The sequence below is a fragment of the Dromiciops gliroides genome, chromosome 2, assembly GCF_019393635.1.
Source record: "Dromiciops gliroides isolate mDroGli1 chromosome 2, mDroGli1.pri, whole genome shotgun sequence".
Lineage (NCBI taxonomy): Eukaryota > Metazoa > Chordata > Mammalia > Microbiotheria > Microbiotheriidae > Dromiciops > Dromiciops gliroides.
Genome location: NC_057862.1, coordinates 582,564,621 through 582,585,152, shown reverse-complemented (window position 1 = coordinate 582,585,152; position 20,532 = coordinate 582,564,621). Strand labels below are relative to the sequence as shown.

General features: G+C 41.5%; 1 protein-coding gene across 1 annotated transcript; it reads left to right on the top strand.

Annotated features, from left to right (window-relative positions):
- Positions 1-559: 559 nt before the first annotated feature.
- On the top strand, positions 560-11,053 carry LGALSL (galectin like). Its single transcript, XM_043985214.1, has 5 exons — positions 560-1,641; positions 2,636-2,707; positions 2,905-2,993; positions 3,870-4,047; positions 6,131-11,053. Exons 1-5 carry the CDS (start codon positions 1,606-1,608, stop codon positions 6,272-6,274), a joined length of 519 nt encoding a protein of 172 aa, XP_043841149.1. The 5' UTR covers positions 560-1,605; the 3' UTR covers positions 6,275-11,053.
- Positions 11,054-20,532: the final 9,479 nt, after the last annotated feature.

Sequence of the window (20,532 nt, the reverse complement as noted above, 5' to 3'; positions counted from 1 at the left end):
CGGTGGGAGGAGGGCAGCCTATGGGTGGCAGAGGCCTCTTTAGAAACCTTTTTTGACAGCTCCCTTCCCCCAAACTTGCAGCTTTAGAGCCCTTTAATTGTCCAATCTAAATGTGGAAGGAGCACTGGGCAAAGAGTAGGGGGAGGGTTGAACCCACCCCCACCCCCGTGGCCTTTTGCTTATGTGACCTTGGGTAAGTCACTTCTTTGGGTCTCTTTCCACTTCTATTTAAAAGAGGCAATTGGATTAAACAACCTCTGAATTTCCTTCCAACTACTCAACAACATACATGGGATCTCCTCCTTGGTCAGCTGGTCCACAAACCTTTATTAAAGTAATTACTAAGTGCCAGTCACAGTGCTAGGAGAAAGGAATTAAAAGGCAAAAAAACCCCACGCAAGTCCCTGCTCTCAGGGAGCTCACATTCTAATGAGACAGAGACAACAGGAGCGTTTTGGAACAAAAAGCTACATCTTCCTTTGGTTATATCTACACAAAGGGTATATGTCCCTTAGTTGAGGCGCTAAGGCAAAGTGGGGATCAGGAAGGCACCCCCTTCTCTAGCGAATCGCCTTCCATTCCTCCACCGCATCATCCACCCCCCTCCACCCCATCCCACACACATACACTAATGCCCCCTTCTTGGGGTGGGGGGGTCCCTAAAGCACGTGCCCCTAGAAAAAGAGGGCATAGGGTTTCCTGCGGGCCACGGGAGGTCTCCACCTCGGATGACCAGCCTGGCAGATCGCGTTCAGACCTTCCAGCTCTTTCTTTCCTCCTGATCTCCTCCCCCACTCCGTCTTCCCTATCTATACACACCTACTCTCACACATTCATCCACACGCGTTTGGGAGCAGGAAAGGAGACCCACTCCCCCGCCATCCACACACGAACACGCACACCCTCGAGGTCATCGCAGCTTCCTGCCTGCCCTCCGCCGTCCAATAGCCTCGGGGCAGGGCCAGCAGAACAAGCCGCGACAGCCCCAGCCAGGGTCCCCGCCCTGTTCCCGGTTCCTTCGCCTGGGTAATCCATTGGGCCCGGGGCTGGGCCTTTATATGCCTCCTGCAGCCCGCCCAGCGCGGCGGCTTTCTTTTCCACCTTCCTTCCTCCTGCAATAGCACCATTAGCTGCAGCAGCAGCAGGAGCAGCAGCAGCAGCAACAGCAAAAGCAGCAGGAGCTGCTCCCGGGCACTGCAAAAAAAAAAAAAAAAAAAAAGAAGAAAGAAAGAAAGAAAGAAAAAGAAAAAGAAAAGGGGGAGCCGCAGCCTGCCAGCACCGCTCTCCATCCCAGCTCCCCTCTTCCTTCTCCCCCCCCCCCCCTCCAATCCATTCCCCCTGGTCCTGCCTTGCCAGGTCAGCGCCAAGTGTGTGAGTGTGTGTGTGAGTGTTTGTGGGTTGCGCGTGTCTAGATTGTGAGTGTGCGCGCGCGCGCGCGCCCGCCAGCGCTGCGCCCGCAGGAGCCCCAGCTGTGCGCGCAGGAGCCCGGCTCCGAACCTGGGTCTCCCCCTCCCCCAGGCAGCGGAACCCGGGTATCCCCTCCTGCCCCCACCCTTCCCCACTCCTCCCCCCGGGGCCCCCCGGCTCTCGCGGCGGTGCAACAAGATGGCGGGATCAGTGGCCGAGAGAGACGCGGTGGTGGTGAGTGTGGCAAGGCGCACGGGAGGGAGGGAAGGAGACGCGGCCCCCTGCCCAGCCCCGGGCACCCCGCTGCTGGGGCCCGAGCCGCGGGGACTGTCCCCGCCGCCGCGATTTGCTGGAGGTGGAACGGAGGTGGGGGGTGTTTAATTTGCAACTCCCCCTGCCTGTTTTGGGGGGAAGTCCCTGGATCCCGAATACCTGTTAGCTGAAGCCGGAGCTGCATGCAGACGGCCCGCAGTAGCGCGGCCGCGGGGATCCAGGGGAGGGCGGGGTGGGGGGGGTGGTAAGGAGCGGGTAGCCCGGGGTGGACCTGGCCTGGAATTGGTAAGGCGGAGACTAGAGGGGGGGAGCCCGATGCCTACTGCCCGCCACCCCCACCCCTGTCCCATTGCTTCCCCTCCCACCGGCCAGGTGCTAGGTAGGAGCCGATGGGCGTTAGGGAGAGTGTGCGCGCACGTGCAGGGTGGGTTTCAGCCTCACGTCCGCCGAGTCCCCCTTTTTATACGGGTCCGGAGACCCGGGCCTGCCTGCCACAAGTTGAGAGCTTTTGCTCCAGGTAAAGAAGAGCCACGTCCCCAGTCTGGGCTGGGCTTGAGGTTAGCCCGGGGCCTCCCCGGCTCCTCCGCAGGTGAAGGTTTCGCGGTGTCCAGTCCCAGAGAATTTGAGCTGGATGCGTGAAACCTTGACTTTGAACCGGATCTGGGGAGCCATCAACTTGAGTTGGTTCCGTGGGACTCCGAATTTAACTTGAATCCGTGGGACCTTGAATTTGAACTGGATCTGGGGAAAGATTCAGAGCCTGCTTCAAGGGCATCCCCTGTCCCCTTATTTTTTAAGTATATAAGGGATGGAAGAAGCGAAAGACTCTCAAAGTCTAGCTGTCGGGGGTATGCCCAGCCCCGGATTGTAGTTCCCTGCTCTGTCCCTCCCCTAATTCTCCTCTCACCTCCCACCGAAGGCTTCTGAAAGTGAATCTCTGTGTTTCTATTTTTAGAAACTAGAGGATGGGCATTTAAACAACTCCTTGGGATCTCCTGTCCAAGCAGATGTGTACTTTCCAAGACTGGTAAATAATTCTGTTTATGTTCTCTCTTTTTTTCCCCCTTTTTTTTCTTTTTTCTTTTTCTTTTTGGCCTGCTTCCTTCTTTCCATATATCTGTAAGGACCAGGTCCACAAGCCTTGGGGGAGTAGGCTCTTCCCCAGACAGGCCATCAACCTTCTGTTATTTTTATTTTTATTTTTATTTTTTTTGCTGTTTCCAGATAGTACCATTTTGTGGGCATATTAAAGGTGGTATGAGGCCTGGCAAGAAGATCTTAGTGATGGGAATTGTAGACCTCAACCCTGAGAGGTAAGGCTTAATCTCTCTCTATCATACTTAATAAGATGTGTTGATTTCATTTGGCTGAACTGCTTCTTTTCCCCCTGCTTTTATAAATTTTGTCATGAAGATTGGGGGAGGGGCACAGCTTGCATTCAGAAATAATGGTTAAAAAGACAAAAGATATCCAAAAAAATAAGATTTAAAAAACCATCAGAATCACTGTCCTTATCAGGGAATGTTAATGGGAGTACCTAGCGGAGAAATAAAATCTCTCTCCCTTCCAACATTGTGGTTTGGTGCTTCTCTTCCTTCTGGACAAATTTTCTGGCCAAGGAAATGCCAAGAAAGTCCCATGTTCCCATGAAAAGAATTTGTGTGAATCCCATCCATCATTTCTGCAGACAGCTATTTTTATCAGGAATTATAAATATAGACACACATTTTCCCTTTGACCCATAGAGGGGGTTATGATCCTTTCATTATTCTTTTATGTGTTATAGGAAGCTAGGACATGACTTAAAGAACCCACCAGCACCAAAATTCAATAAAAGCCAAATACGGCAGGTTATTTGTTCACTTGGTCAACCTCTGGGGCTGTTTTTGGTTATTGAGAATTTTAGCTGTGTTGGATTAGGGTATATGGAGAAGTTGCTTTGGGGGCAGAATGGTCAAAGAGGGAGACACCCCTTTCAGGGGAATAACAGTAGTATGGATAATTGAAAATCTATACATCATTCAAAATCCTTATTTTAGTCCCTCCTCCCTTCAGTACATTTTTCTTCCCCCCACCTCTGCTGGCAAGGTGGCACAGTTGACTTAGAAAACTTAAGAACCTGAATAATCTAGAAAGGATCTCGTGCTACCTGATCTCATTAGATAAAGTTGGTTGCCTTGGTCTTTCAGTTTTGAGATCAGTTTGACCTGTGGAGACTCCAAAGACCCTCCTGCGGATGTGGCCATTGAACTGAAAGCAGTATTTACAGATAAGCAGCTACTCAGAAATTCATGTATATCTGGAGAAAGAGGTGAAGAACAATCAGCAATTCCTTATTTTCCTTTCATCCCAGACCAGCCATTTAGGGTGAGTCCAAAGAACAATGTACCACCAATTGCATGTGGGTTTGGTGCATGTAGCTGGTTGATGGGTTGAGAAATATCTAAGATGCTGACATTTTCTGCACATTCAGGAAATAGGCCATCTAAGAGTTGTAAATATTTAAAATTTTAAATATTTAAAGGGGTAAGTGTTATACAGTAATACTTAGAATAGTAGTCACTAATGCTATTTGTAGAATAAATTGGCTGGGCCCCATGAACCACAGAAATGAATGTAGAGAGTACTAGGAATAGATACTTTTGCAACATACACACACACACACACACACACACACACACACACACACACACGCGCGCGCACACACACACACACGCACACGCACACGCACACGCACACGCACACACACTGCCCCGCATCAGACCTAGCATAGTGACTCTGAATTCCTCCTCAAGGATTGAATATTTCAGTCCCTAAATAAAAATTCACCTTCCCTTGTGTTTCCTATGTTTCTTGAGGAATTGTGATTACTGTTTCACCATCCCATTCACTGCTGCCTCTCCTTCAGTTTATGCCCTTGGGACTGGATAAGAGGGTGACCCGCTATTACAGCCTTTCTTCCTCCCAGTCTTGTGGTTTAAAACATGGGAAAAGAGTGATAAAAAGTTGTTAGCTTATGTCCCACAATTGGCAGCTACACTTTAAGGGCTCCATGTCTCATGTACTTTAATTATGCAGAACTCTCATTGACCTCTTAGGGGCTGTCCTCTCCTAGGGGTAGTAAGCTGGTGAAGTGGAGAGCACCCTGAATCTGGAGTCTGGAAGTCCTGACTTCAGATCCAGCCTCAGGTGCTCATTGTAAGATCCAGGCAAAGTCTCTTAACTGCTGCTGCCTGCCATAAAATGTGAATAATAATAACACTTACTTCCCAAGGGTTGTTGTGAGGATCAAATGAGATAATCTTTGCAGCATCTTTTACAAATTTTAAAATGCTACATATAAATGCTAATAATTTTTATTATCTTTATCGTAATCTCATTCTGAAAAAAAATTTGCCCTTATTCTACTACTCCTCATTCCATATCTAGAAAATAACATGCATTAGATTGATAAAGAAATAATTACCTCTTCCCATCTTAAAAAATAGAGGCAACACAGTATAGCAGACTGAGCACTGCTGTCCTTGAAATCAAATCCCACTTTTGACATTAGGAAGTATGACCAGGGGCAAGTCACTTAACCTCTCTCAACTTCCTCATCTGTAAAATAGAGATAATTTATAGCCATAGTACCCACCTCACAGGATTGTGTTGGCAGCCCCAAATGAGATAATGTGATTGAAGACTTTTTGCAAACTTGAAAATGCAGAAATGATAGTAGTTATTATTACATATAGCGAAAGTGAGAGACAGGCCTACCCAGGACCGTGGCCAGAATGTGGCCTGCGGATGGGAGTAACTAAAGCTTCTGACCAACATATTAAAATATCTCAACAATAAATTGAACTCGAATTGGGGCCTTCTATGTTAATATCACACCTCAATAATAATCTTAATTAGATGTGACTAATGTCATGTGTGGAGTCTCTCCTTCCGTGGTGAACAACTTATCTCTTCATAAACACATCCCAAGACACCACTAATTACACCCTCTGGTAAATTACTTAAGGTGTAGTTAAGAAAGAGAGAAGGAAGGCTTAGCATTTGCTGCATGGAAGCAGGATGTTTGTTGGACAAAGACCCTGATGATAATGTATGTAGGGTGCTTTGCAAACCTTAAAGTATTATATAAGTGTTGTCTATTATTATTATTATTATTATTATTATAAGTTGATCCAGCCAGAATTGACATGTCAACATCTGGCCAAGTAATAGAATCATTTCACTTCAGGAGCAAACTCCTAATGAAACTGGTGGTAGAAATTTAAGTGTTGGCATTAAATACCACATCAAACTCTTACCAAGGGCATCATCATTTCCTGGGTGTCAGGTATTTTAGGCAGAAGCAATTTTGAGTCTGAAAATGTGCCTGCTGAGTTCCTAGAAATTATGGAATTGTGCCAACATCATTGAAATTATGTACTAAATCCATCAATTTTGTTTTCCCCAGGTGGAAATTCTTTGTGAACACCCAAGATTTAGAATATTTGTGGATGGACACCAGCTTTTTGATTTTTACCATCGAATTGAAACCCTGTCCTCAATTGACACAATAAAGATCAATGGAGACCTCCAGATCACTAAACTTGGCTGACCTTGGTGGCCGAATCATCGTCCCTGTTCCAAATAGGTGCGGGTACCACCCTCAATTGTCCGGACGAGCAATCCCAGCAGGATGTGGAGACTTAACAAAAACAAAACAAACACAGACAAACAAAAAGACAAGCTTCCCGGTCTTCTCTGTGTGCAGTTTAAACCCAAAATGAGGACTTGAACCTCGCTTTACCCTCACGAAGAAAGCTTTTGGGTAACAGACACTGAGCCGTTGTCCTGGAGCAAAGTAATACATTTCTGCTGGGTTTTGTTCCTTATCAAACTAGAATGGGGTTGGGGTCGTTTGTGGTATGGGGCTTAATTGGCAGCAGCGTATTCATCTTTCCTTTGCCGAAGGAGGTCTGCAAACAAAAGTGCTAAATAATAATAACAATAATAATAATTTTAAACACGGTACACAGAAAAGTTTTCTTTTGTGCAACCATTGTTTCTGCACTGAAGTAGATTCATGTAGCACAACCAATAACATTTTAGTCAGGGTATTTACATAGAATGTAGGTTGTTAACGTTTTTTTGCACAGCATAATATTAATACAGTTTTTAAAGCTTTCTTGTAGTCTATTTATTTATACTCAGTGTATGTATTAGAAAAATAAGCAATGTTATGGAGTCCAGAGAACAGCTAGTCATGAAGTTTTGAATGTACAAATGACAGAGGTCGGTGGGATAAAGTAAACTTTTATCATTTTTAAAAAACATATACGATTCTGTTTGAATAATTGAGTTCTGGTGGTGTCCTTTACACCCCTAAAATTAAGCTCCTTTGGAATAGTTACTATAAATGCTTTGGGGGGAGATCTTTGCAGTAATTTAAGTAAAATTATTTCCCATGCTATTGGTCATTACATATAACTATATTTACACTGATTTTGCTCCTTTCTGTGAATCAACGTGATACATAATAGGGCTTCCCTAAGGGTAAATTCCCACATTTTCCTGGAATTTATGCCATAGTTCATTCTATAATTGTTCATTTAATTGAAAACACTTATGAAGTGATTGCAAAGACAATTTTTAAAAATTGTATTTTACAGGGACTTTCAACTTATTATGAAGAGGGTGTTTGTGACATGACAGGTAGCAAAGTAAGAATACCAAGAGAACTTTCTGGATTTTGAAATAAGGATAATAAAGTTTCTGCTGGACCAACAACAGCTACCAAATTTCAGAGTTCAGAACATAGGTCCCATTTCATATGTCACTCTAAGCAATTTCCCTAACCAGCGCCTTGGTTCTGCTTTAGCTCACTGTTACAGACGGACAGAATCAATTATCTTCTGTCTCTGTTGATCTGTACAGAGGGAAAGACTAGGATGGTGGCTGGATTCCAACTAAGTAATTTTATTTCAAAGGGTTAACTCTCATATTGTCAAGCTTTGGAGTATGCACAGTTTTAGGCTCAGCAGAATTCTGATGCCACGTGCTGGCTGAGCTAATAAATGGGTGCGGTTTCTCCAGGGAGATCTAGAAGGTACTAGAAGGTTTAAGGACTGGACTCTGAACTCCACCCTCCCAGGCTGTGCTGGTAGCATTGGTTAGAACTTCAAGCAGAGTGTGGCATGGAAAGAGAGTTTGAGGACTTCAATTTGACTCTCAGCTCTGGCTGTCTGTCTTGGTATTTCTCTGGCCATAAGGAGAGGGTCTTGGACCATATAGATGATGGTCTCTGTGGTCCCTTCCAGCCCCAAAACCTGTGATCCTAAGAGTGGCTGTGGGGGTGGGGGTGGGGGTGGGGTAGGGGAAGTGTATTTATATATAGTTCAGATTTCGTTGGTAAAATAATTGAGTCATGTTATGGTCATGTTTGCTTTTTAGTTATTTTACACAACATGCAGACAATTGGAAATGACTGGGTCATTTCCACATGTCAAAAGAAGGTAGACAGTGTTTCATTACCAAAGTACAATCTTTAAAAAAAAAAAAAGAAAGAAATAAAGAAAAACCAAAATCAGGAGATTTGAAGATTCTTCTCCAGCTCAGAAAGGGTTTAACACGGTCTCCACTGCATTATATAAGAAGATACTTTATCCTCTTGGATTCACTTTGCTCTTCAGAGTTTTATGTACTAGTTTGGCTATACTGCCTTTGATCAACTTTTCTCACCTTAGGGAAGTGTGAGCCAACCTTATTCTGAAGTGAGTTTGTAGCAGGCAATCTATTTATAGCACAACGGGGCTCTGCTCTTCATTCAATGATCACCTTTAGAAGGTAGCCCACCAGCTACATAATTCAGCAGAAAATAGGGGGCACTTGAGTTTAACTGTCTGGAAACAACTCAATTCTGCCTACTTATCACTGAACCAATTAAGGGGTCTTTAGACAGCTTAGCAGTAAAGGTACAGAGTTAACTCTTTCATCTCAACTCAGAGAGGGCCTTGAGAGCCCATAATAAGCCTTTTCAGGAATGCATTTTAGCTGGGAGAGAGCTTCATTCAAGTGCTGCTAAATTGTAAGGTGAATAATGCTGCCGTTTTAATGATTAGTTTCAACTTGAAAATAATTTTCACTTCTCATCCTTCTGTGAGGTCTAAGGTGGGAAATGAAGATGAGAAGGTACAATTTAAAATGTCACAAGAAAATGTTTTATTTTCTAGGCAGTTACTGAATACCAGAGCCTTCTTTCCCAACATGATTATAATCATCCCAAATATCAGAATTAGACTATTAAAGTAAGCTTTCCCAGGGGTCCTTAGCCTTCTTTGTGTCATGGACCTCTTTGGCATTCAGCAAAGCCTAGGGCCCCTTTCTCAGAAAATGTTTTTAAATGACATGAAATAAATCTAAAAGTATTATAAAAGAGACCAATTATATTGAAATACAGTTGTAAAAGTATTTTTTAAAACAAGTTTACAAGTGTCTAATTAAAAAACCCCTGCTTTAGACAATCTGATATTTTCTTCCTACAATACTGTGTCCATAAAACGGAATTGAAATTGGTGTCCACTCTTTGAGTTATCCAAAGAACTTATCTTTAAGATTTTGTTTTGGACATGTTTCCAATGAAGCTGATCTTCATACAGAACTCCTTATAAGGTTCCCTTATAAAACTGATATAATGATTTTCATTTTATTAAACTTCCCCCCCCCAAAAAAAAAGAGGGAAGGAGAAATGTTGCCTTGACAGAAACAGCCTTGACATTCTTAAACATTCATGTAGAGATAGTATTCCTATAAGAGATTTTCAAGGAAACACTTTCTTATTTTCTGTGTGGTGTAAAATGTTGCTAAATGTGTTCTTTTCTTATGTCACTGCTGAAAATTATTTGCACTAAAATAAAAGAGCATTTTGTACAAAGTATTTTTCACAGCTTCTAATTTACCTTAAGTACCAGGTGTAGCAAACAATATTTCATGCTCCTCTTTCTGAAACCCCAACCCCTAGCTAATTGATGTTTTTATTTATGTCAGCAAATCAGTCAAAGGCTAGAGTTTTAAGGGGATAAAAGTATGTTAAAAGGAGTTGTTTTTGTTTTTACTGAGGATCTTCATTGCTTGTGGGAATGGCTAACACTGACTAGGTACATTAGGGTAACAAATGAGAAAGGGAATCTAGGGGAAAAGGAAATATTTTATACATATTTGCAGGTGTTTGAGAAATATTTGAGTGAATTAATTGATTCTAGTTGTGTCTCTACTGTTTTAAGGTTCTATTTCTTAAGTATTTTTAATCGTTTTTAAAGCATGCACCTGGGAATCAGGAGAGGGGCAAAAAGAAAGAAATCCCCAGAGAGTCACATAGAAAATAAGCTTTGGGGGCAGCTAGGTGGTGCAGTGGATAAAGCACTGGCCCTGGATTCAGGAGGACCTGAGTTCAAATCCGGTCTCAGACACTTGACACTAGCTGTGTGACCCTGGGCAAGTCACTTAACCCCCATTGCCCCCCCCCCAAAAAATAATAAAAAAATAAGCTTTGACTTTTCATTGCATAGTATCTGCTAAAACAACATGTGGTACATAGGATCTCAACAAGCTTCAATCAACTCAACAGTTATTAAGCACCAACTGTATGTGCTGAAAATAGTAGGCACTTAAAATTATTATTATGCATATAGTGAATATATAAGTGGTATGAAATAAATTGAGCCACTTGAGTTTAACTGTCTGGAAACAACTCAATTCTGAAGTATCCAGGGCCATGCTTATCTCTCAACTGGTCAAATATCCGAGTTTGGTTGGTTTTTTTTTTTAAGAGATCCAGTGCCAAAGGAGCTGGCTTACTAATCCTGCTTGGTAACTTTATGTATGAGTCAGTGCCAATTTTAAATGCAACCTGGACTCTTCACCTGGGAGAGAGTCCCGAGGGAAAAGATGCTGGGTGTCAAACACATATGTGCTTCTCTCCAGTTAGGAAGTTCTCTCAGACAATAGACCACCAAGACATGACCAGAGTAACTTCACTTCTCTTCCCCTCTAGGCTAGAAGAGTAGAGGGCCAGGTACCTTCAGATCATGCTGAACATAGTAAGAGAATTGAATTGTAAAGTAATATGGGGGATGTGATACTGTCATGATTGATAATTATTTCTGCCTATAAACTTGAAGTTTCAGTGTCAATTGAGACAGGTCAGGGCTGTTGACACAATTATTACCATCTCCCCATCTGCCTCTCTAAAATATAGAACAGAAGAGAAAATTGTTGCTTTACAAATAAGAGTTTTATTTTTAAAAAACCCACAAGGCCCAGGGTGTTTTTTGAAAGGTAATTTTGATTTATAACAAAAGACAAGGGCAGTAAGCCATACTACAATAAAGAAAAAGTAGTTGGGGGTGGGAGTGGGAAAGGGAGTATCCTTTATACAGGGTTGGCAATTTTTATAATTACTCTTTTGGAAAAATAAGGACTGGGTTATGTTTCTAGCTGCTTGATATATTTTCAGAGGGTCATGCATATATGAAGTTCAGGAAACTTCCTGAAGAGCATTTAAAAAGCATGGGGAAATTGCATAAATTAAAGCATAGCATATTAGTCCTAAATTTACAATACCCTTTCATAAGAAAAATGTTACTGAGTTAAAATGTGCTCCTTTGCATCCTATGTGTCAAGATTCAGTTGCCTCAAGTGAGATGCATTCTTAATTATTTTGATTTCACAATGTTTTACCCCCAAAAGATCATAAAAAAGGTAGAGAACTCCCATTCAAAAGAAACAGTTAATTAAAATGGGTGTATCTGAGATGCCCAACAATGCCCAACCCAAATAGAAGGGGGAAAATCCACAGACGCTTTTCCTTGCTTTGATACACCCTACCATCTCTTAGAAAAATATGGGATTATGTGAACAAACAGTCGAGGTTTGGAGGGATCATTGTTATGTGATAGAGTAACATATTCTCTGCACAAATAATAGAATCTTCTGTAGCTAATAGCCTTTTCCAGGGCTCCTTGGATGTTGTAGGGTATTTTGAGCTGTAAGTCTTTCATGAGTAACAATGAAATATTCTACTAATAATCCTCATGCCTCCCTTTATGTTATGTCTTCTGAACAATATATATTGTATGCTGTAACTAATTCTATGATGTTAGGACAAAAAGTGACAGAATTTACTAATTCTAATCAGATAGGAGACAATAGGAAATATAGTTGGCTAAGAGGGTGATGAGTGGGATTTAGGAATGGGGAGCTCTGCTCTACCAATCCTGTGCTGGTCATAATTTGCTATACCTATTTAGGCAGGCCATCCAATCACTCTTCTTTAGTCAGCCTTCCCACCTAGAAAATGGTGGTCATAGGCTCCCAGGATACTTGTTTATGACATGAGATGACAAGGTGTTGTATGAATACAAGATAATGTTTATTAAAAGGTCAATACAAATGTGGAACTAATTTCTATACTAATCCTCTATGATTTTTATAATGAAAACTATTAAGTATGTTTCCTTGAGTCTGAATCTTTTAAATTGTTGTGGTTTACTTAGAAGTATGCAACCCAGATTATTGATGCCTAACCAGCATTAGAAGTGGGTTAGATGGGGCAGCTAGATGGCACAGTGGATAGAGCACCGGCCCTGGAGTCAGGAGTACCTGAGTTCAAATCCGACCTCAGACACTTAACACTTACTAGCTGTGTAACCCTGGGCAAGTCACTTAACCCCAACTGCCTCACTAAAAAAAAAAAAAAAAAAAAAAAAAAAAAAAAAAAAAAAAAAAAGAAGTGGGTTAGATGCCTTTCAGAAATTTTTACAGAACATGCTCAGTATTTTTTAGTCTTTACATGAGAAGAAATAGCCTTCTCATAATGCAGTAATAATTATTTTCAGATTCAGCACAAGGGATTTTTTAATTATTTTTAAATGAACCAAGGGTATGCATTAGAAGACTTGAAAATATGGGAATCCTAAACCATAAGTCTATTTTTCCTGTGTTGCGCCTCTTTGAGAAAGACCTTTTAATAAAAAACAAATGTAAAAACTACATATATCTATATATGAAGTGGTATAATGTGTTGTCTTTTGGCTCTAAATGATCCTTACTCAAATTTCTTTCATGTTTCAGTCAATAGGAATGGACCCCAGGATCTAGATGCTTCAAGTGAGCTTAGAACTGACTACTCAAGTGGGCGACTATTCCAACCAAGGACAAGCCTAATAGTTGAGTCATGTTCTTCAGTTATTACTTTGGTCCTTTTATTTGTGCATTCTAACGGCCTTCACCTCTAGGTCTTGAGAAGCAAGGAGGCCTAGTGGATGGAGCACTGACCTCAGAGTCAGGAAGACCTGGATTTAAAGTCCCACCCCCTGTCATTTACTCCCCCCCCCACCTTCCTCAAGGCAAAAAACAAAAAATCAACAAAAAACCTGTGGTTAACTAGATGCATGATTTGATAATACCTTATAATTGCCATCCTGTGTCTTAGGGAGATAATGGACTTTCTCACTAAGGGTTTTGAAGCAGAAAACTAGATATAAAGACTAGATGACCACTTGTTGGGGACATTATAGAAGGGAATTTTGTTCAGGTATTGGTTGGACCAGGTAGTTCAGGAGGTCCCTTCCAACACAAGAGAGTCTATGAGTCTGTATGTTGTTCTGTGATACAACCAGGAGTAACTACTCCATGATTTTTTTTTTTTAAATCAACCTATCTGGGGGCAGCTAAGTGGTGCAGTGGTTAGAGCGCCCAGGCCCTCAAGTCAAGAGGACCTAAGTTCAAATTGGGCGTCAAACACTTCCTAGCTGTGTGACCCGGGGCAAGTCACTTAACCCAGACTGCTGCCCCCCAAAAAAACCCCTACTAATCTGATTGGTTATAAATTACTGGAGTAATCAGCCTGTTAGATTGAAAGGTTAAAATTTCATTATTTACATACTTAGGAATCATTAATTTCTTGTCAGTGTAAAGATGGTTTTTGTCTAATCAACTATTTGGTTTTTTTTTTAGTGAGGCAATTGGGGTTAAGTGACTTGCCCAGGGTCACACAGCTAGTAAGTGTCAAGTGTCTGAGGCCAGATTTTAACTCAGGTCCTCCTGACTCCAGGGCCAGTGCTCTATCCACTGCACCATCTAGCTGCCCCGGTCTAATCAACTATTAAAAAATTCCTTTAAGGGGGCAGCTAGGTGGCGCAGTAGATAAAGCACCAGCCCTGGATTCAGGAGGACCTGAATTCAAATCCGGCCTCAGACACTTGACACTTACTAGCCGTGTGACCCTGGGCAAGTCACTTAACCCTCATTGCCCCGCAAAAAAAAAAAAAACAAAAAAAAAAACACCTCTCAACCCTTCTGTAAGTACCAGTTTGAGGCCTCTAGCCCCCACACCTTTATTGGCATTGTTATCTATTACTGGAATGTTTTCTCTTCCCCTCTTAGTTTGTTGAATTCCTACCCAAACATTTATTTGTTTGTTTGTATGCTTATTTACATTGAGACTCTGTCTCCCTATTTCCCCCAGGCTGGAAATACAGTGGTCCATCATAGGTCCACCCACACTACTGATTAGCATCAGATCTTTGATCTGTTTTGTTTCTAACCTGGGCCAGTCACCCCTGGTTGGGCATCCTGACCCTGGCCTCATGGCATTAGTCCAGGACTTAGTTTCTGACACTTGATTGGTTTACTTCTGAGCTCAATGGCAGCAGGGATTACAGGAGCCACCACCCAGACTTTAAAGCCAGACTCACAAATCACCTCCTCTATCATTCCATCCTTGCCCATCCTACCTCCCTTTGGCAATAAACTTCCCCATAAGACCTTAGTTGCACTGTTACTGCAACTCTCTCTGTAAGGTTGTATACTACAGATACTTAGATTTGGGCCAGATATCTCTACAAGATTATAAATCTAACTAAGGGCAAGGAACTATGTCTTATCTCTATTTCTGTATCCCGAATAATGCCCATCACATATTTGTAGACTGACTCTATGGATTCAGTCAGTCTTGACTAGTAATATATGTGGATTTCTCAGCCTCAAACAACATATATAAAAACATTTGATTTATCATATATTTAAAACAAATAAAATATATTATATATCAAGAAGATATATGTGTATACATGTATATATTTATATATGAGAGAGTACCTACTATATGCAACGACATGTACTAAGTCCTGGTGTATTTTGTATTCACAAAAAGCTAAAAAAAAAGTTACTGGTGCAGAAGTTTACAATATAGTTGGAAAGATAAGGCATACACAGTTTTTTTTAAATTCTAATACAAATTTTCCTATAATGCATCTGATAAATTATACACTTCAACTTAACTGAATTATATTTAAATGTTTGTTTCTACCACATGCAAAACACTTATTAAATGTTTGGCATTCAAAAATGACATAGTCCCTGTCCTCAAAGGTTTATAATCCACTAGGGGGCATACTACCCCCCCTTTTTATTAAATTAATTGTATTAATTTAACCTGGGATTAAATTAATTTTATTAATTTAATTACATGTGAGACAGGTAGGTATTATAGTAGATAGTGTCCTTTACCTGAAGCCAGGGAGAACTAAGCTTAAATCTGGCTTCAGACACTTAGTAGCTGTTAAGTGATTAACCCTGGCAAGTCATATAACCTCTATCTGCCTTACTTTCCTCTTCTGTAAAATGAGGATAATAATAGTACCTACTCCATAGGGTTGTTTATTAGGATCAAATGGGATAATATTTGTAAAACAATTTGCAAGCAGTATAGAAATACTAGCTGCTGCTGCTGCTGCTGCTACAACCACCAACACCACCGTCACTACCACTACTACTACCACTACTACTACTACCACTACTACTACTACTACCACTACTACTACTACTACTACTACTACTACTACTACTACTACTACTACTGCTACACAGGTCTGTGGTGTACTACTACTGGCATATATGAGGTGTTCAAGGACGACTAGCATGGTGTAAGGTGTAAGGGCTGCCAAGCCCTCTCTGGAGCTACTCATCCCACTTTGGTGTCCACCTGCCACCCAACTCTCACCTATGGCTCCAAGAAGCTGTAGCATGTGCAGCGTCCACACTCCAGTAAGATGGAGTACACTCAGCAGATGGGAGTCTACCCCAAGCATGTGAAGATTTTCCCTGGCAGAACGGGCAGATGAGAATAATTTATTCTGGTGACCATGAAGGTGGCTAGAGCAGGTAAAGAAGCCAAAGTTATCCACTGCAACCCTGGGCCATCTCCAGTTGTCCTGGATCTCAGTTACTGGAAGAGAGAGTGAGGCTGATGACTTGTGCAGTTCTGCCTCACTTAAATCCAATTACGTCAAGATATCACCCCCTGCTGTCATTGGTCCTCTTCCAAAATGAAGGGCAAACAACAACGACAACTGCTGCTAGTGCTAGTGCTACCACCACCACCACCACTACTCTAAAATAACACAAGGTAGAGTGAGATGGGACAAAGTGAGAGATCTAAAAGATTCCAGGAAGATTTGATGAGGGAGAGAACACTTTCAGCTGGGGGAGGAGAGGAAAGAGAATCGAGGAAGACTTCATGGAGGTTGTTGTTGAGACATTTCCATTGTGTCTGACTCTTCATGACCCCACTGAAGGTTTTCTTGGCAGAGATACTGGAGTGGTTTGCCATTTCCTTCTTCTTGTTTTGCAGATGAGAACATTGAGGCAAATAGGGTTAAGTGACTTGCCCAGGGTCACGCAGCTAGGAAGTGTCTGAGGCTGGATTCGAACTCAGGAAGATGAGCACTCTATCCACTGCACCACCTAACCAAACCCCTTCATGGAGGAGTGGCACCTAAAAGGAGTCTAGAAGGGAAGGATTTCAGGAAGTATAAATGAGAAGGGAGTTTGCACAGGGTGATGGTCTGCTCAAAAGAACAGAGATGGGAAACAGTAAGACTGGATCAGAAAACAGCCAGTAGTAACCATGGCCATGGACTTAGAGATCATTCATTCCAGCCTGACTATTTTATGGGGTCACAAGGTCACACAGATTACCCTAAGTAAAAGAAACAGGATTTGAATCCAGGTTCTCTAACCCTTTTTCTGTTGCACCATTGATTAGATTGTAGAGTTAGTGAAGGAGACCTACCCTGGCTTAATTTAAGGAAAACTTACTGACTAATTCATGCTATCCTGAAAAGGATTAGCCTGTTGTTAAAGGAAGTAGAAGGGTCTCAGCTCACTAGGGAATGTAAGCAAAGATTAGATGACCGCTCATTAGGTACCTTGTAAAGGGAATGCTTTTCAGGAACGTGTTGGACTGGTTGACCTCTGTGTTGAATTCCAAAGACTGCACTATATGATTTTGGGAGTCCTCCTCAGCTGGGAAGGTGGATTGGGGCTAGATTGTAAGAGGCCTTTAATGTCAGACTAAAGAATTCATATTTTATCCTTGAAGGTTTTTTGAGCAAGGGAGTGTCGAAGTCAGACCTGTTTATTAGGAGGATCATTTTGGTGCCTATATAAATGATGTAGTGGACAGGGAAGAAAGAAAACAGGATCGGGGAGACCAATTGAAAGATGATAATTCAGGCAAGAAGTAATTAGGAGCAGACCTAGAGTGGTAGTAGTGAACGTCACATAGGTTTGCAAAGCACTTTTCATTTTTCTCTCAGTCCTACAGATGAGAAAACTGAGGTATACAGAAGTTCAGTGACTTGTCCAGGATCGCACAGCTAAGATGTGTCAGAAGGAAGGATTTGAACCCAGATCCCATCCTCATTCCCAATCCAGTACTCTATCTACCTCACTAACCTAGTGATTCAAGAGCATTTAGAGGTAGAATTAACAAGACTTTTCAATTGATTTGGATATGAGGAGTGAGGAAGAGGAAAGCATCAAAAATGATCCTGAGATCATTATGCCTGGATGGCTGAGAAGATAGTGACGCCATGAACAGAAAAAAAGGAAATTTAGAGAAGGGTCAAGTTTAAGAAGGAAGAGGATAAATTCAGTTTTGAACATCAGTCCATCACCAAACTCTGGTAAAACACCGACTGCATGCCAGCCACTGGGAAACACAAATAAGAAATGAGACAATATGCTCTCAGAGACCTCACATTTTGTCAAGGGAAATAACGAGTACAAATGTACTTATTTACAGAACGAAACAAGGGAGATAAAAAACAAAGAAGTTAGGAAGGGAGGGCACTAACAGCTGGGAAGGGGGAGAAAGGAAAGGGCTCGTATATGTAGGTAATGCTTGGGCTGCATCTTGAAGGAAGGGAGGAATTCCATGGGGCAGGGGTAAGGAGGAAGTGCTACATGGGGATGGGTGGAAGGTCAATGCAAAGGCACATGAATGAGCTGGGGACTGGCTAGACTAGATTGTCTAGAAAACGGATGTGGAAGACAATTCTGCTCCTTGGCACAATCAATAGTGTCAGCCATGTATTTATGAATTATCTCTCTGAGCATGGTTGTCTAGAGAGAAAATGAGATCAAAAGGGACAGAGTTTCTGCCACTAAACTGAAGGTCTGTCTGACCAAGCTATTTGTCCTTATAACTATGAGTGTTCAGAAACATGAGAGAATTCCAAGAGTACAGAATTTAATTTTAGGGATTGATTCGCCAAGCAGAACTAAAGACGGGTTGATGCCAGGCATTCTTAGAGATGGTCTGTCTCCCTGGAAAACAGAAGACCTGGGTTTAATTTCTGACTTTACAAGCTGTGTGACCTTTGGGTAAGTCATCTTAACTCTCATAGATTTATATATTGTCAGAGTTGGAAAGAACCTTAGAACTCATCTTACCCAATACCCTCAATTCTACAAATGTCTCTGTTTCTTCATCAGTAAAATGAGGGTAATATCCAAATTATCTACCTCTTAGGGTTATTGTATCGATTAAATGAGAGTTTATAGCACCATCTAAATGCCAACCCTAATTCACTCCTTGCTTTAGATTTCATTTTAATTTTTTAAAATGAAAACATTAATTACATCTGAGAAAAGCCATAACAGGAACTTTCCTTATTTGTTGTCATTGTTCAGTAAAGCATTTTTTACAAAAAGATTGGGGTGGTAGACTTCACCAAGGATATATTTCATTGATTAAGGATGAGACTAAGAAGCAATATCAGGTCAAATTGGATCTGGGTTACTGTTTATAGTTTTTTTAGAAGTCTAACTGGCTGTTTGGATTATTGTCCCAAAGTTCCTGAGCTTTTACTGTGAAACTTGTGGCTGAGTATGTCACAGGTTAACAATCGTCACTTAGAAAGTATATGAAGTAGAAGGAAATAAAATATATCCAACTGCCATGTGATTGCATTATAAATCAGATGTCTTTGTCATCAGGTTCTGTAAATAATCCCACTGCTACTATGCACAAAAAGATGGCAGAAAAAGGAAAAGGATCCATATGCACAAAACTATTTATAACAACTTTCTGTGGTGGCAAAGAATTGGGAACTGAGGGAATGTCTATCCTTGAGGAATGACTGAACAAGTTATGGTATGTGAATGTGATGAAATACTGTTGTTTTCAGTCGTGTCTGACTCTTCATGACCCCATCTGGGGTTTTCTTTGCAAAGGTACTGGAGTGGTTTGCCATTTCTCCAGTTTACTTGACAGATGAGGAAACTGAGGCAAAGAGAGTTAAGTGACTTTCCCAGAGTCACATGGCTAGTAATTGTCTGAGGCTGAATTTGAACCCATGAAGATGAGCCATCCAGATTCTAAGCTCAGTGCTCTATCCACTGCACCCCCTATTATGCTGTAAGAAATGATGAACATGATAGTTTCAGAAAAACCTTGGAAGACTTGTGTGAACAAATATTTGCAAAGTGAAATGAACAGAATGAAGAAAACAATTTATACAATAACAGCAATATAATAAAAATAATCAACTTTGAAAGCTATAGTAACTCTGAACAACAAAGTACCAATCACAATTCCAAACATTCTATCCACCTCCAAATATGGAGGTGATGGATTCAGAGTGCAAACTGAAGCATATTTTCTTCTCTTTTAAAAAAAAAAATTTAGGGGCAGCTAGGTGGCACAATGGATAGCATACTGGCCCTGGAGTCAAGAGGACCTGAGTTCAAATTTGGGCTGACACTAGCTGGACAAGTCACTTAAAGTTTTTTTTTAGGCAATCGGAGTTAAGATGGCTAATGTTTTGCATGACTATATGTATTTGTAATGTTTTTTTCTTGCTTTCTCAAGAGGTGGGAGTGGTTAGGTCACTCAGTGGATAGAATGCCAGGCCTAAAGTCAGGAAAACTCATCTTCCTGATTTCAGACACTTACTAACCATGTGAACCTGGGCAAGTCACTTAATCCTATTTGCCTCAGTTTCCTCCTCTGTCAAATGAGCTGGAAAAGGAAATGGCAAACCACTCCAGTATCTATGCCAAGAAAACCCCAAATGGGGCCACAAAGAGTTAGACATAACTGAAATGACTGAACAACAACAACATTAGACAGGAACAGAGGAGATAATTTAAGATTGAGAATAAAATAAAACTGAACAAAAAGAAATCAATCCCCTATAGATGGGGCCCAAGAGAGTAGTTTCAGTTGAATGATGAAATCAGAAACAGGATTCCAGAGGATTTAGATGAGAATGACTTAGTAGGACCAAGTGAGGATCTTTTTTTAAAGGATGAGGAAGGCATGCTATGTTGTAGCCTTGCAGGGCAGGAGCCAGTACAATAGGTAGAGTTTGGAAATTAAAGAGAGTGAGGAAAATTGAAGGAGCAATCTACTGGAGAGATGAAATGGGACCAAGAATACATCTAGAAGGGTTTGCCTTCACAAGGAGATAGGGCATATAGGCGATGCAGTAGATAGAGCACCTAGCCTGGAGTCATAAAAACCTGAGT